The 17,110-nt window shown below is 23.2% G+C and overlaps 1 protein-coding gene across 2 annotated transcripts in view; it reads left to right on the top strand.

The window, feature by feature from the left end:
* Window positions 1–16,839, top strand: part of LOC132921850 (cation-independent mannose-6-phosphate receptor) — a 35,217-nt gene extending 18,378 nt beyond the window's left edge. For both annotated transcript variants that reach the window (XM_060985077.1, XM_060985076.1), the window contains exons 5-24: window positions 480–622; window positions 1,372–1,631; window positions 1,701–1,873; window positions 4,396–4,552; window positions 4,636–4,749; window positions 4,855–5,003; window positions 5,064–5,429; window positions 6,139–6,419; window positions 6,507–6,642; window positions 6,806–7,007; window positions 7,499–7,755; window positions 8,182–8,328; window positions 10,640–10,801; window positions 10,893–11,084; window positions 12,880–13,033; window positions 13,117–13,196; window positions 14,957–15,266; window positions 15,357–15,407; window positions 16,359–16,456; window positions 16,570–16,839. In XM_060985077.1, coding sequence (XP_060841060.1) covers window positions 480–622; window positions 1,372–1,631; window positions 1,701–1,873; window positions 4,396–4,552; window positions 4,636–4,749; window positions 4,855–5,003; window positions 5,064–5,429; window positions 6,139–6,419; window positions 6,507–6,642; window positions 6,806–7,007; window positions 7,499–7,755; window positions 8,182–8,328; window positions 10,640–10,801; window positions 10,893–11,084; window positions 12,880–13,033; window positions 13,117–13,196; window positions 14,957–15,266; window positions 15,357–15,407; window positions 16,359–16,456; window positions 16,570–16,611 — 3,474 coding nt within the window. In that variant the 3' untranslated portion in view covers window positions 16,612–16,839. The remainder of the gene's footprint in view (window positions 1–479; window positions 623–1,371; window positions 1,632–1,700; window positions 1,874–4,395; window positions 4,553–4,635; window positions 4,750–4,854; window positions 5,004–5,063; window positions 5,430–6,138; window positions 6,420–6,506; window positions 6,643–6,805; window positions 7,008–7,498; window positions 7,756–8,181; window positions 8,329–10,639; window positions 10,802–10,892; window positions 11,085–12,879; window positions 13,034–13,116; window positions 13,197–14,956; window positions 15,267–15,356; window positions 15,408–16,358; window positions 16,457–16,569) is intronic.
* Window positions 16,840–17,110: the final 271 nt, after the last annotated feature.

Genomic DNA, 17,110 nt, shown 5'->3' with positions numbered 1-17,110 from the left:
GGAAAGTAACAATTTAAAATTAAAATGCATTGAATGTTTAAAGGAGATTGTTTATAATGATATGATAGTTATAAAAATAAATGAGCTATTTAGTAAAATAGAATAAGTAAGAAAAAATATTTTTAATTTATGAGTATTTTTATTTTTTAATTACATACATTATTAAGTTATCAAAATTCCTAAGTTACACTTTTAGATAGTTACAAAAGTTTGAAAGTACAATACTAATTGATAATATAATTTGAAAATGCTTATATAACTATATAATATGTACATCACTTAAATAATTCAATGACAAAATAAAATATAAATTTTTTATGAAATCAATTATTAATCAATAATCCTACAAGGTTAGATAATGTAATCCTTATTTATTTGAACCAATTTATTAATTTGACCGAAGCTATTAAAAATCTTATATTGTTAATTTACGTATTTATAAAATGTTTTTGTCATTTGATATATAAATTTAATTTCAGATGATTGGAAATAAAGCGGATTATAAGCTAAATGTAAATCATTGCAAGTATATTATAGAATTGACTTCTGCAGTTGGTTGCCCAATAGATGATTTAGATATACGAAATATTTGCAATGTTTCAATACCTCATATTAATTTTGAGTAAATATTTTATTTTAGACATACATTTAAAATTGTTTGATAACTTTTAAGTAAATGATTTAATAATACATATATTTTTATTTTTTAATGAGTGTAATTGGTTTCTATTATAATAAATATTTATAATAATAATATTATTATTATGTTAAAAGTATATAAAACAAATATCATAAAATATATAATATATACCTAATAAATATTTTTATTATGTATTGCTTGAACTAAATTAAAGTTACCAATTAAATTTTATAAAAAATCATAGATAAAACATTTTTATATATTAAAATAACATTATACATTTTAAGCTAGCCCTAGGCATTTAAAATTCTTATAAGAAAATTTTAAGATTAATATTAAGTAGATATTAAAAAAAGTAATTATTTGTTATAACTTATTATACTTAGCAAGTATAACTTATTTATACAATTATACATATAGATAATTTCTAATTAGTTATACATAATCATGAAAATAATATTTTATATTCTACTGTTTTATACATTGATACATTTAGATTAAAAAAAATGTTCACACTAATATTTAATCAGAAAAATGTATATGTATGTATGAAATAATGGTATTTTCTATTTGATTATTGAATTCTTGAATAGATTATTTAGTTTATAATCTATATTTGTAGTAGGTACATTAAAATAGAGAATTGGTATTGCCATTGTTGATTAAAATATTATTTGTTATTATTCTATTTTAATACAAGTTAATATATTACATTATATTTATTTTTCAAGATTTAATTTGAATCCTTTACGCCGTTTAACCAATAACTATTTGGTAGAAAACCAAAATCGCAAATTTGAGCTCAATATCTGTGGCCGTCTAACTGACAACAACAAATGTGGTGGTAATATCACTACAATATGTGATATAACTGATATCAGAAATCCTAAAGTCTATGCTGTAGGAAAATATGCAAATGACGAACTTCTTTATGATACAAATAGTAAAAGCTTAAAATTGATCCAACACGAAAGAGCTTCTAAAAATAAAAGTTTGTATAGTAAAAAGAAATGTTTATTCAATTTCATTTTTTTTTAATTTAAACAATTTGATATAATAGAAGGTAGAAGAATTGAATTAATTTTTAAATGTGATGAAAATATAGTACCTGAAAATACAAAACCAACATTTTTAAATGAAGAAAATTATCATGGTAAAAAAATTTCTCCTAACATTGCATATTTTGAAGTTGCTACATCTGCTGTTTGTATACCAAGAATGGTATCATGTGAAGTGAGCATTTTTAAAATTTTTTATTAATTCTGACCTTAAATATTTTTACTGTATACCAAATTAATTTTACCTTTATATTTTTTTAAAGTATTATTTTGTATGGATTTTTTTTAAGTAGGTAAGAAAAGTTTAATATATAATAAAATATTGAAATTGTACATTTATAGTAGAATACAATTTCAAATATAATGAACATTTTGATTAAAAATTATAAACAATATTAAACAGAATATGCCTGAGTTTTACTCAAATGGAATGTTATAAAAATTTTTTTCGTAATTCAAAGATTGCTATATACTATTAATACTAGCTGTATTAATCGACTTTGCTCATGTTAAAATTAATTTAACTTTCTATTGTATTTCATTTTTCTTCAGTTAAAAGTGTTATCACATAATACAAACAGAACTAAATTGATTAATTTTATGGTTTTCCTCTTTTTTTATTTACTATATTTAATATTTATAAATATTTTATAGGTATTCCATATTTTTACTAATTATTAATTATCATAATAATATAGTCTATAACCAATGGTTACCATATAAATCAACAAAACGATATTTGATTTTTGTGAGCAAAAATATTCATGTGTGGTCCACACTATGGCAATCTAGAGATTGAAAAAATAAGCTACATACACCTTTTGAGTTTCAAGGAATCTAGTTATATCTATTGATATAACTTAATGTAAAATGTGCTTGTAATTTTTAAGCTTATTGAAGACAAATGAAGATACTTTAATTTTTTTATACAAGGAGATTCACCAAGCATGCTCATTTTCAATGTTTTTTTTTTGATTATCAGTTTATTCAAATTTTAATTTTTATAGTTTTTATATAATATACTTAAAGACCATATTTTCAAATTCTTGAGATTTTTGTACTAAAGGTGTGTAATGTGTGAAACTTTTGTTTTTAAATGAGTATGTCTTTTCTTTATTGTAAATTATTTATTAGATAATTTTTTTTTTAGTTTTGATGTACATAATTCAAAATTTGAATAAGTAATTTCTCAGTGATTGAAATATTCATACTAACAAATGTTGACAATAATAGTTTTACTAAAATATAAAATAGATGCAGTATTTAATCTAGTATTTATTAAACTTGGACTATTTTTAAAAATTATAAATATTATTAGATTAATTTAAATCATTAAAATTGTCATAACTCGCATACCTTCCAAACTCATTATCATGAACTAATTATCTTTAGCATTCAAAGTTAAATAACTCAAAAAGTACTCATTTAAATTTCGATTTGAATGGGTTCATTTTTAGAAGATTTATCTGCTAATTAATTTACACTAGTAAAGGGACATTTTCATTTGAGAAACAGTAGTTTATATCTCTACTCTTATATCTACTCCTTAAGCAGTACCTACAAACAATTTTAAAAATCTGAAAATATAGTCTAAAACAGTGGTGGGCAAACTTTTTTAATGAGGGCCACAAAGTTTAAGAAATTTTGAATCATATAATACTATACTTTTATACTATACAGGCCATATACTATCCATATCGATGGACCTTCGGTAGGCCGGATTAAATACTTTCGCGGGCCGGAGTCAGCCCGCAGGTCGTACTTTGCCCATACCTGGTGGCTGGTCTAAACTATAATTGAAAATTCTAAAAATTCTGATTTTGAATAACTAAATTATTAAAGAAAAAAAGGGGGTGAGCAGTAAGTATGTATAATGAACCATCTTGTATATAAATTATAGAAGTTTGAAATATTATGATATTGCACCACCAATTTTATAGTGTAAAAATATTTGTACGGGGGGCTGTATGGCAAATAGAATAACAAAATTCAAAGTAAACAATATTTCGAAGCAATCTCAAATCTGTTTTCAAAATTGTGCATACTAAAAAACTTACTATTATGTATTTAAAAAATAAAAGATTTTGTTGTACATTAAATTCATCAAGACATACTTTAATTATTCAAAAACAGATGTTAGGTAATCTCTAAAATATTATTATCTTTAAATATTTTATAATAGGTATTTTTACACTTAAACAATTGCGGAAAGAGTAATTGTAAGGTTAGGTTAGGTAAATATAAATATATTTTACATCATGCACATCATACACAGCTTCTTGTGGAAAAATGGTTAATTAGTTTTATGAGTATAAATAATGCAAATATTTAATAACAGAATATTAAAAACTTGTGAACTTTTGGGTAGGTAACTTTTAAGATACTTTAATTTCAACTATGTTAATACAATCAATGGAATATCTCATTGGTTTTTAATTTATGCTAATAATATATATCCATGTATGTTAGACGCTAAGACAGGACCAATTTTATTATTAAGCCATATTAAAGATTAATTTTTTCCTATTTCTACTTACTAATTAATTAATTCTATTATAAAATATATAATAAATCAAATCATTAGTTATATACATATTTTTTTAACTATTATTTTAATTTGATTGCATTGAGTATTAATGAAAAAAATTAACCTAGTATTTTTAATAATATAAATTATTTTTATTATTCCTTTTATAGGTAATTACTAATTATACGGCTCGTTTCAATTTAAAACCTTTACACAAACGAGTAGACAATTGGAAAATTATTAATGAAAACAATGGTGGAATTTTTTACTTAAATATTTGTGGATATTTAAATGTATATGATAGACAAATTCCAACTTCATGTAAAGGTTTGAATGCATAATACATTAAGTATAAAAATATTCTTTGTAAAAGAAATGTGTTAAAAATATAAAAAAAAATGTTTGTTAAGTTGGAGGTAAAACTTCGGCTTGTTATGTGGATAGTTCAGGTAAAGGAATTTCCATTGGGTCAACTCAAATTGGTCCATACTATAACGGAAATTCAATAATAATAAATTACACAGGTAAAATAATTAATTATTTGATTAGTTTTCTTAAAATATTTATTTTCAATTTTCACTTTATATGATCACTTTGTGTTAAATAATTTCTGTTTAAAATATTGGCAGATGGAGATAATTGCAGTAATTTTTTGAAGTGGTCAACAGTTATTAATTTAACTTGTTCTGGTGAGTCAATACTCATACATGAATCAACAAATTTCACTTTGTGTATCCATGTATTTAATTGGAAAACCCCTAAAGCGTGTGAAATATTGGTAATTATAAATTTAAAAATGTATACATATTTTTTTAAACTTTTTTATTTTATTATGAAGTTTGAGAGAAAAGATCAGTGCATGGTTACACATCCACAGTATTCTCATATTGTGTACAATGTTAGCAATTTGAAAAATCAGACTTTTAAAAAAGAAATAGAAGATAACGCATCATTTCGGTTTAGTATTTGTAGTCCATTGCAAGAACCATGTAATGGTATTTTAGATTCAGCCGCTTGCTGGTCAATGGACGGAAATGAATTGAACATAGGACTATTTACTGAACAAATAGTGTTTGATAATGGTTCCATCTATATATCCATGCATGGAGAAAAATGTGTTAATAACGAGCAGGGACCTAATAGTTATACTATTGTTAGATTTGTATGTGATTACTTAGATTCAAAATGGATTGATTTCAAAAAGGTTAGTATTGATCAAAATTAACATTGATATCTTAGAAATAACAATAATTGTAGAACGACAACTTTAATTTGTCTGGTAAGATAATATACAAGGTCGGCCTGGCCAGGGCCGGAGGGCCGGGATTCCTGCCTGGGCCCTTGCCGTATTATAGTTCCTGGGCCCCTGTACTGTGTTACCCCAAAATACAGTTTAAAATTATTATTGGGCTCCAGAAAATAATTCCTGCCTGGGCCCTCAGGTACCCAGGCCGACCCTGATAATATAGTACTTGGATCACTTTGTGGTAATGAATTTTAAAATAAAATTTAAAAAAAAAAATATTCTGAGCAAAGCTAAATAGTAAATCCATTATAAATTTGTTAAAACTAATAAATTTAAAAACTTGAAACATTTGCTTATAAATTTAGTTTTTAAAACTAATTTTTAAGGAATTTAATTTGTTTTTATTTTAAGTACAAATACTTACAAAATAATTTTAAATATCATCTAATATTTAGAACTACTTGAAATTTAAAAGTGAAAATGTCTTTTAAACTAAAAATGTTACTATTACAATTTCCAGCTGAAAAATTATAAAAAGTAAGCGTGATATACAAAAAGTATTTTTAATATTTACATAATAAAAGTATTATGAACATATTAACTAATTCGAAGAGGGTAGGTACTAGGTATTGCATTTTTAAATAATACTCTATTTTTTATTTATTAGGACTTTGATGAATGCACTTTTGAATTCACCATATATACAAAACATGCTTGTACACAACCGTTAAAAATTAACTGCACTGTTGATGATAAATTGGGAAATGTTTTTGATCTCAGTAAATTAACTAAATTTAGTAGTAACTATGAAATTACCACCAGCCAAAAGACAACAATTATTTTAAATGTTTGTCATTCTGTTATTAATAATGATATTAATGCTGTAAATTGTCAATTCAATAGTGGTGTTTGTTTAGTTGACCATAATAATTTATTATATTCTGACCGGTAAGAGTTATTTAATATTATAATTAATGTGTAGTAAATAAAAATAATTATATATCTATGTTTATTTTAATCTGATTACTATTTCAGATACAAAAATCTTGGTGATGTGAAGAAGAGCCCTTATAAAATAGGAAATAAAATTATATTAGAAATGATCGATGGTTTTTATAATGGCCACAAAGTTTCTTCAGTTATTGAATTTATATGTTCAAATCAAAATAATGTAATTACTTGAAATATTTTTACTTTCTAAACAAAATGTATGATATATAAAGTACATTTATTTTATATAATATTAAAAAATTGAAAATATCTCTTTCATTTAATTTAGGCGTTATTTATAAATCATTATTGTAACAATAATTTCTTTTTTTTTCTTTATTTAGGGTCCAATATTAACTGTTGAAGAAAATTATAAGTATATATTCCAATGGTTTACACCATTGGTATGCTCTAATCGTCAACATATTAAAAAAAGAGAAATAATAAAAAATGATAGTACATTAAAATCAACTATATCAATTGATGGATTAAGCTATACTACATATATTTGTCCCAAAAATAAGAATGATGTCAATTGTAATTCAGGTAAAACTTGAAACACAATTAGCAATGCCATATTATGAATGATCATTTTATTTTATTAATTAGTACCATAAATAATTAATAAGAAAAAGTACTATTAAATTATAAATAAATAATTAAACATAAACTGGAAAGAGGGGAAATTAATCAAATATAAACAATTTAATATTTAAGAAAGTGAAAAGGAGGGATTCAAATTATCTTGCAACATACATTAATAGAGTGGTTGGTTTTTTTCAACATTAGAATAGCAAATGGGGATGTGGAATGGAACAGTACGACTCATGATGCAGGAAGGTATTTTAAACTTAAGTTGAAATATCAGAATCAGTATGCCATTAAGTTTTTTTTTTAATAGAAGTTAATTTAGTTTTGTATCCATGATCAACTAATGAAACTGAGTTTATATAGGAGTGAACTCATGAGGGGGGCCTGCAATATTAAGCGCATAGCTGGAATACCTCATGATTTTAAATTATGATTATATTTTACAGAAATTAGTGTGAATAATGAATTTCCACATGGTAGAACTATAATTTTGTTTGTTAACGAACAAAAAAATGTATATACTTTGCACAACAACTTGTATTTTAATCATAACAGTAACATAACTTGTGATGAAGATAAAAATACAACAGTACAAATAAGGTTTATGTTTTATTGTGGGTATGAGTTACAATTACCAACAATTCAAAAACATCATTGTACAACTACTGTCCTCAGTATTAATCCAGAAATGTGTGATGAAAAAGTTTGTATATTTTTATTTAATATATTATAAGTTATTTTATTACACAATAAATAATTATGCTATTTGGTTAAATAAAAACAAGTAGTGGCGTATTTACAGGGGGGGGAGTCTTCCTTCCCCCCTCAGATATTTTAAATATTAAGACGTTTACAGAACCAAAATCATTTTATTTTTTGTTAATTTTAAAATAAACTAAATAATCTATAGAATATACTGTAAGGTAAGCCTTATAAAATAAAATAAATATAATAAGTAAAGTTAATCTTCAAGTAATAACCGATAACTATCTAATTTAAAATTACAAAATAATAAAAAATATGTAAATATGAATTATAGTAATTAGTTCTGCTAGAAAAATAATTGTACCATGCAAAATACAGTAAGTCATTGGACTTATACATGTTTTATTGTGTTAATGTATTATAGTTGGAATGCAATGTGAGTTTGTATGATTTAACACCAATAAAAGGAACTCATATAGTTAATATTAATGGAATAAAGTATTTTATTAACATATGTATTCCTGGAACAAAAGGTATTGGAGGAATAATGCAAGTTAACAATATAAGTTATGTAAGTAAAAAAAATCTAATAAGTAAATATTATATAAATATAATAAATTGAATTATGAATAATTTTTAATTCCAAGTGGGTATGGTTAAAAATGATCATACATTTTAACAGTTTTGGTTTTGTTAGTTTTTTTTTTCTTCAAATTTTTTTGGTTTTGTTTTCAATATTCTTAAGAGGATACTGAGTCTAATGTCTCATTAGCATGTATTGTCTACATGTATCCATATTACAAACTTGCAACATAGCAATTTTGCATTTATTTAAAACCAATTTTGTGTTATCACTTTATCAGCATTATTAGAATAAACTGATCTATAATAATATATTATTATTAGATTCAGAGTTGGGTGTATTGATTTTATATGGCTGTGCAGTGTGCAGTGTGCCTATGTGTTTTTCATTTTCTATCTGTCATAAGTAATAATATATTAAAAGAAATACAAATAATGCAATTGTGTAGGTATAGTAAAATTCATAAAAATACTCGTATATTAAAAGTAGTAGTAGTGAAAATTTTAAGTAAAAATAATAATAAAAAATTAATCTTGTTATTATATTGTAAAAAAATGTAGATATAAAAATAATAGATTTGTATGAATTTCTATCTTATAACTTAACCATTGCAAATATATGCGATTTTTAAAAAAATTTTCAAAATTCTAAATTCAAATGTATTTAAAAAAAATTGTGCATATGTATTTTTAATATTCTTATACAGATATTAAAGTAACTTATGTACGATCTTATGATAAATTTTCAAGAATTCTGACCCAGCGAATAATTTTTATCAACAGTGAAAGAAAACTATAAGAATTGAAAATTTGTTATACCTATAACTTAAACAGAGAAATATTTTGAAAATGTTATCATATAGTGAAAATGTTATTTGCTAAAAGTTGCAAGTATCTACTGTTATTTTTTTGAGTATAACAAAGTATCAAAAATTGTTTGAGGAGAAATAATTATTTTACCGAATAATATCCTATGTAAAATTTGAACTTCAAATGCTCATAAAAAATTGATTTGGTTTTACGTAGATTTATTTTTTTAAGCATAGGTTGGAAAAGGTAAAATAATAAACCTTATGTTAAATTTTCTTAAAATCTTAAGTATTAAAACAAAAAATATGTATAAAATTAAATCTATAAAATTATTTACTGATTTTCTCAATTAATAAGAATTTTGTCAAAACTTTATCCTTGAAACATTAAAAAAATACTGAATCTATAGATTTTTGATATTTTATAACTGTGAAATGAACCATTTATGTACCATTATAATTTTCTAGCATTTTTACCCATTCATATATTTTTTATTGGCATTTATAAAAACAACTATATAAAATCAAAAAATGTAACTGTCTATAATCAGCTAAAATATATTTAAAAATTATGCCATGTATAGACAATGATAAAATAAATGGCAACAATTAGTTTCTATGATAAAATACCCTATGTAAAATAAAAAAATCTGGTTTAGTGTAAAATTTCCCATTTATTTTTAATCTTTTTTTTTGTTTTCTTGATTATAAAAAAAAAGTAGGTACTAGAAATTTTTGATATTAATCTCTCTAAAGTAAAAACTTGATCCAATTTTTTATCCAAAACCACTTCTCAAGTTGAAAATTGATGTACAGTAGAACCTCAGTAATCCGGACTAATTGGGGCTCTAGGTTGTCCGAATTAATGAAAGTCCGGATTAAACAAAATAACCAAAAATCGTAAATTTATAAAAATTTTATTGCATATTTTATTAAACCATATATTATTATATTTATTATAATATTGAATATATTATTGTATATAATATTGAGGTACATATATATATATATAAATGGATTACAATTGGATAACTTTAATGGCAATTGGTATTGATAAATATATTATCGCAATAACCCGCATTTATAGGAAATTTGTAGAACTCGTTTTCATGTTTATTTTAATCTACGGTGAAAACTAGCGTAATTTTCGTACGACTGGTTTATTTACATATTATAAACGGCTGTCCGGACTAATGAGGTCCGGATTACTGGGGTTTTACTGTATTTAAAAATAAAAAAAACAAAAAATACACATTCTTGTAAAATCAATACATTCATAGATTTACACAAAATTTAAAGTAAAATTGATGATTTTGATTTGAGAAAAATCCTTAATTTTCTAATTTAATTATAATATAAAAATGTAAAAATAAAATTTGGACACTTTTTTATTTATTGAAAAAAATTTAGTATTTCTATTATTTTTAGTTTAAATTATTGTTAGATAAATTATTCGCTTCCATTAACTTGTTCATTGCTTATATTTTTTAGAATATTGGTTATCAAGTAACACCAATAAAAAGTTATGTGCAGGATATTGTTGAAATAGATTTTAAAAATGGTGATAAATGTTTAGATTCAACATCAAAATTATCTAAAACGCGTCAATATTCTACAAAAATTACATTACTGTGTGACATTACTGAAACTGAAGTATAAAATCATAATTAAATTAGTGACATACCTATTTAATATTCTCATTGATTTTTGTAAAACATTTTTTTGTTTATTTATAACAATACAGGAAAAACCAATATTAAAGGTCTCTGGTAACAATTGCACATTACAATTTGAATGGAAAACTAGTCTTGTATGCAGCAGAAAATTGGTGGTTGAATTTGATAAGGATATGTGTGCAGCAACGATTAAAAGACCTAGTCAAAATGTTAAAAACAATACAATCATAGATTTTAATAATATTTTAATTATTAATAATGTAAGTTTGAAACTTATTTTTATAAGCAGAGGTCAGATTATAATGCATTAAAACAATTTAAAAATGCACTTGACTTAGATTTTTATTTTGATAATATAATAGTTATTATTTATTAAATATTTTATAAATAAAACTGGATAATTATCAAGTTATGCAATTGTGTGATTGGATTTGAAACAGAAATTAAAATTAAAATATATATATTTTGATTTGTAAAGTGAATTTTTCATATTGCTATAGAAATAGATCAATAATAATCAATTTTCTTTTAATTCCCCAAAAATAAAAAAACATGCAATAGAAAAACCAGATATTTACATTATGTTCATATTATAATCTATTTTGTATTTAAATTTTACAATGATCATTTTAAAATAATAATAATATGAAAATCGATTATAAGTTATATAATTTTTATCACAAAATAATGAGTCCCTTAGTTAACTCTATATCATAGTTGGATTTCCACCAGTATCCACATTTTTAGTTTTAGTTGTATGACACCGTTTTCATAATTTTTAATGATTTTAGGTTAACTGTAGAAGTTTTTTTATTACTATTTTGTATTATATTTTTTAATATTCAATAAAGCCTCGGCTGTTATGACCATAACTACATTATGTACATTTATTAAATTGTATTTAATAATTAAGCTTATCATGAATTTTAAGTTGTCCTGGTAAAGGGCTTCTGAATATTAGATATTCCTATTTCTTGTCTCTTTGTGTCTAATGTAAGGCATTACGATCATCAGATCAGATGTGTTTGATCATAAAGCTTTGAAGGGTATGCCACAATTGACACATATAGAAGATACTTCTCTCTTCATTAGATACTGGTGGATTATTGAAGTATGTCTAATAGCCAATAGGTATACATTATGTTGATGGAGGTTTTTATTTTTCTCAAGATGTCTGATGGTGAAGGCCATAGTGAAAGATGTTTTTCATTTAATTTAATTTTGATAATCCTTGTTATAATGACCTTAGTCATGTGTTCAAAATAATTTTAATTATAGATTTAGCGTTATGTAAGGTTTGATTGTTATTATATTCTGATATAACTTGTTTAATTTTAAGACAAAAAGTTTGAATTCAAGGTTAGATAACTATTAACTATATAATGTTTAAAGCTTTTCTTTGGTAAATACCAATAATATTTTTAACAAATTAATTTGGCATTATTAAAACTTATAAAGTAGGTATTTTATATTTTATATTGTTTTTTTCATTTTAAATATATATATTTAGGTACTTCAATTAAAATTTCAATAATATCATTAATTATTTAAAATAAAAATTACTTTTTTTTAAATTCTTTATCAAACCTAATTACAAATTTTGTAAGTAAAAAATATATTATTAATAGAATGTCTGGGCACTATTTGGTTTTTCTTTTAGACCCACGTGCTCATATTAAATTTACATTCAGTAGAATTATCTTGTGCTGTAAGCTATTAGTACTTGAGTGATGAATTGATCTACCATCTAACTTAAAATTACATACATTATTTGTGTATAACTATTTTGTATTTTTGTATGCATTTATTATAGAGTATGTACTTACTTTCATTTTTTATGATATTTAGCTTAATAATTTAAGTATAGAAAAACTAATGTACAATGCTCTTAATTTTAAGTTAGATAGTATATCAAAAGATAACTCTATTACTAAAGCTTACAATAAAAGGTTTGATATCACTGAATGCAAATTTATGCAAGGATTATAGAAAGAAAATAATTATTGTTACCTTCTCTCAATTATTTTATTTATTTAAATTATGTTTTATTTTTAGTTAACTGATTATTCAACTAAAACAAATTACCAAGTAAATTTATGCAATGGAACCGTCATTTTAAATGGAACAACAGTTTTTGGAAATATGATCCTTGAGTATGATTTATCTAAGAAACAATTACTTGCTAATTTTCAAAATAAAAATGATAAACGTAATTTGAATTATCTTATGATTACTACTTTATTAAATAAATATGAAAATTATAATATTTTAAAAATGTTTTTTTTTTTTTAGATTTCAAAAATGTGGTCATTATTGTTGCATGTTCCAAATCAACAGAAGACTTATCAATATTTAATGTCATAGCAACAGATGTTAGTTTATCATATTTTATATAAATTATAAATCTTATTTCAAATGTTTTTTAAACCTGGGATTTGTACCCGAATCATTTATTAGTGTTTTGGGTTTTGGGTGCTGGATGTATTCGGGTGTACAAATAACGAAATAATAAATTTAAACTAACGTTTGGGTGTTATTCAGTGGTAGGAAAATTTCAGGGGGAAAGGTGAACCCCTAAACCACCCCCTCTACAGAATGATTCTTTTAACATAAAACACTCATTATTTCCAAAAGTATTCATGTTTTTGAAAATATTTGACATAGTTTCAAGTTGTTAAAAAACAACGTTTTAATTAAAAAATTATATATTATCACTATATTTTTTTAAGTTTTTACTTTTTTAAATGACAACATAGAGTTTTAATTTCATATTCTAAAGCAGAATAATTTTCTGAGTATTTTGATACATAAAAATCGAATTTAGAGCGAGCAGTTTATGAGTTATAAGTATTTAAAGTTTAGATGCGCAGAGTGGAGTGGACAGAGTTACTCTGCAAAATGTTTGTCTACTACTCCATTTGTCTTAACTTTAAATACATATAACTCATTAACTACTCGACCTAAATTCGATTTTTATTAAAATACTTAGAAAATTATTTTGCTTTGGAATATGAAATTTAAAACTATGTTGTCATTCAAAAAAGTAAAAACTTAAAAAATTATAATTTTTTAATAAAAACGTTGTTTTTTAACAACTTGAAACTATGTAAAAATTGTTTTCAAAAACATGAATATTTTTTGAAATAATGAGTGTTTTATGATAAAAGAATCACCCTGTACGCTCTCTGTATATCCACTGGTATTATTAACCATTATTGTTGGTTAATACTGTTGTTCAAATGTTCAAAATACTATTTTTTATTGAAGGCTGTCCAAGGAGGCATCATAAATAATTTATGTTATTTATAATAAAATATAACACAAATGCACAACATTTGTTTAAGACCAAACTGTTTATTTTTCGGATTTTAGTTTCAAGAAAATATTTATTAAATTTGTATATAATTGATTGTAAAATTTTTCCTGTAAATGGTATTATTAATACCATTAAACTATCTACAAAATTTAACTAACCACAAGAAATACATACAAAATTATATAATCAAATGAAGATTGCAAAAAACAAAATTATTTGGGTTATGAAAAAAAAAATCATTTGGGTGTTTGATTATTTTTAGGATTTTTAGGGGGTTTACAGATTTAAGTTGATGCAAAGCTCTGGTATAAACTTACTAATTACTAAAAGCATATACACAGATACGCAGAGTATGTCATTACTCATTAGAATAACATTTTTTCTCTCAGAGATACCAATATAAATAAATTTCAAAATTAGTTTTCAAAATTTGCTCGGAAAAAGATATTTAAGAAATTATGCAAGGCCGCAAGGATTTAAAACTTTAGAGGTGATAAAAAGGCTACTTGAACATATTCAATAAATATCTTTTTACTGAAAGTTATTATAATAAAAAATATCTCATTCTCGTTTATACATAAAAATCTTAAAATAACATGCATTAAACATTTAATTCAATTTTTGTAAAATTAAAATGATGGTATTGAACAACTTTTTACATTGAATTTCTACCTTAGAAACTACGAACAAAGCAATAATTGTTAATTAGATTTTTAAAATACCTCAAATGTGTGTTTTGATGTTAGAGATTTATAAGATTTATTGTTTAATTGATAATTTTATTTCAAATATATAAAAATGTAAATTTTTTTTTAGAATGGAGTAAGAATTGGTACATATTCGAAAGGTATATGTTGTATGGATTTCAATGATCACACAAATGAAGAAATATGTAAAACATATCATTTAATTCCAATATCAACTACAACTACTGTTGAAAACCAGCTGTCTGTGTACTCACCATACTCAGAAAATAACAAATCATTTGAATCTAGTTTAAAAATTAATTTAGAAATTACTAAAAAAGAAGAACTAATCTTATCAACTACAGAACAAATTGATGAATCTATGACACTTATTGTAACAGAATTGAAACACATTGAACACTCTTCACAACAGATCTATAGTAATATTAACATTGATGATTTTTATATGAAAAATAATTGTTTAATAACAAATAATTTAGTTAAATATGTGACTTCTGATAATTGTATAGGTATACCAACTATGAAAAAAGAAGTTGTGTCTGGTTCTTCATTTTATATAGGTAATACTTACTTTATAGACAATTTCTTATTACTATTATCATCATTATTTTTTAATACTTAGAAAGTTAGAAGGACGTTATATCTGTATGTGTTGTCTCCGTTTTACTAAATGTACAATATAACAAATTAGTATTTAACAGAATCCATTTTATAATTTATGTTGTTAGCTTTAATATTATAGTTAATTGGCCTATTATCAAACTTTAAGGTAAGAATATTATCTAGGGTACCATATAGGCTTTTATTAATATTTTAATTTTAAAGTGAGTTATCAGTATTTTAAAGTTCTAATATTTTACATAGAAAAACTCAGTTTAAAATTAAAACATCAATAAAAGTTTTTGTAATGTTCTAGATAATATTTTTACCTTTTAATTGAATAATAATTAAATTTACTTTCTATAAAGCAAAGCTTAAAAATTGATTCTGCTGAACTCGATTTGTTATGGTGTATATTAGTAAGACGAAGACAGTTAGACAGCACATGCGGTTACGTTATTCTCTTAATAAATAATCAAATATGTATTTAGGTACTTATTTTATATCTGGGATACTTAGTATTTTTGGACATTAATTACTCACAAATTACTTTGGATATTTTAGCTTAACTAATATAAACTTATTAAAATAAACTAGGTACCTCAAATTTTTTATATTTAACCTTGTAAAATATCCAAAGTACCTATTGGTGTGGGGAGGATCTTAAAATTTAAAGTCGACATTCTGTGTAAGTAATATTTCCATATTTCTTTAAGTGTGAATATTAAAAAAAAAAAATTTAACTTCGACTAAACTTGTATAAATATTTACTTTCAAATTTAAATATTAATAGTAATATACCTAGTATATTCATTATTTAATTATTAAAACACGAGTTATGTAAATAGTAATCACTAATAATTAATAAGTAATAATATAAGTACTATTAACTTTAATTTTTTTTTTTTTAGAAATTGTATTAATGGTTCTAGTAATTATACTATTAACATGGATTTACCGTTGGAAGTTATTGAAGGAAATCCGAAAGGTGTATTACACCCTGCCTTTTGTAAGTCACTGAGCCATTGAGCATTGAATATAGTAGCAAATTTTGATTAATAAAACTTCTTAAGTCTAAATATCTTATAAATATTTTATAGACTGTTCATTTTAATGTTTTAGGCCAAACGGAGACGAGGAAGTTATAATCATAATTTAATGTAAATATATTAGTTTTAATTTCTAAATGTATTGTATTGTTAACAAAAAAATGTTCAAATCGTAAATAATATATTAAAAAAGTTTGTTGAAGATTTTAAGATAAAATCAGTAATTTATTATATTTATAATACCTAGTAATATTAAATTATTAACAATATTTATTTAATATCTCATAAAGTTTTTCATGTTACACACATATATGATAAATACATTATATACATATATTTATTAGTATTGTTGTACTTATTTATTGTATACCTACACTACACAGTACACAGTCTCAAACAATAGAAGACAATTTAAATTTGCATATAATATGTAGGTAAGTATACCTTCTGATTATTTTAGACCTGGACCATCCTTCAAAATTGGAGTGTGCAGTATTATTATGTATTTACTATTAACCATAAATTCTGTAAGATCATGTGATTAATAGCTTTGATTAATATTGTAGGTAGCAATGTTAATATGTTAAGACTCTACATGATGGCTATATACTTAT

Source organism: Rhopalosiphum padi, chromosome 2 (genome assembly GCF_020882245.1).
Source record: "Rhopalosiphum padi isolate XX-2018 chromosome 2, ASM2088224v1, whole genome shotgun sequence".
In the NCBI taxonomy this organism is placed as follows: domain Eukaryota; kingdom Metazoa; phylum Arthropoda; class Insecta; order Hemiptera; family Aphididae; genus Rhopalosiphum; species Rhopalosiphum padi.
This window is presented reverse-complemented; position numbering and strand designations above follow the sequence as displayed.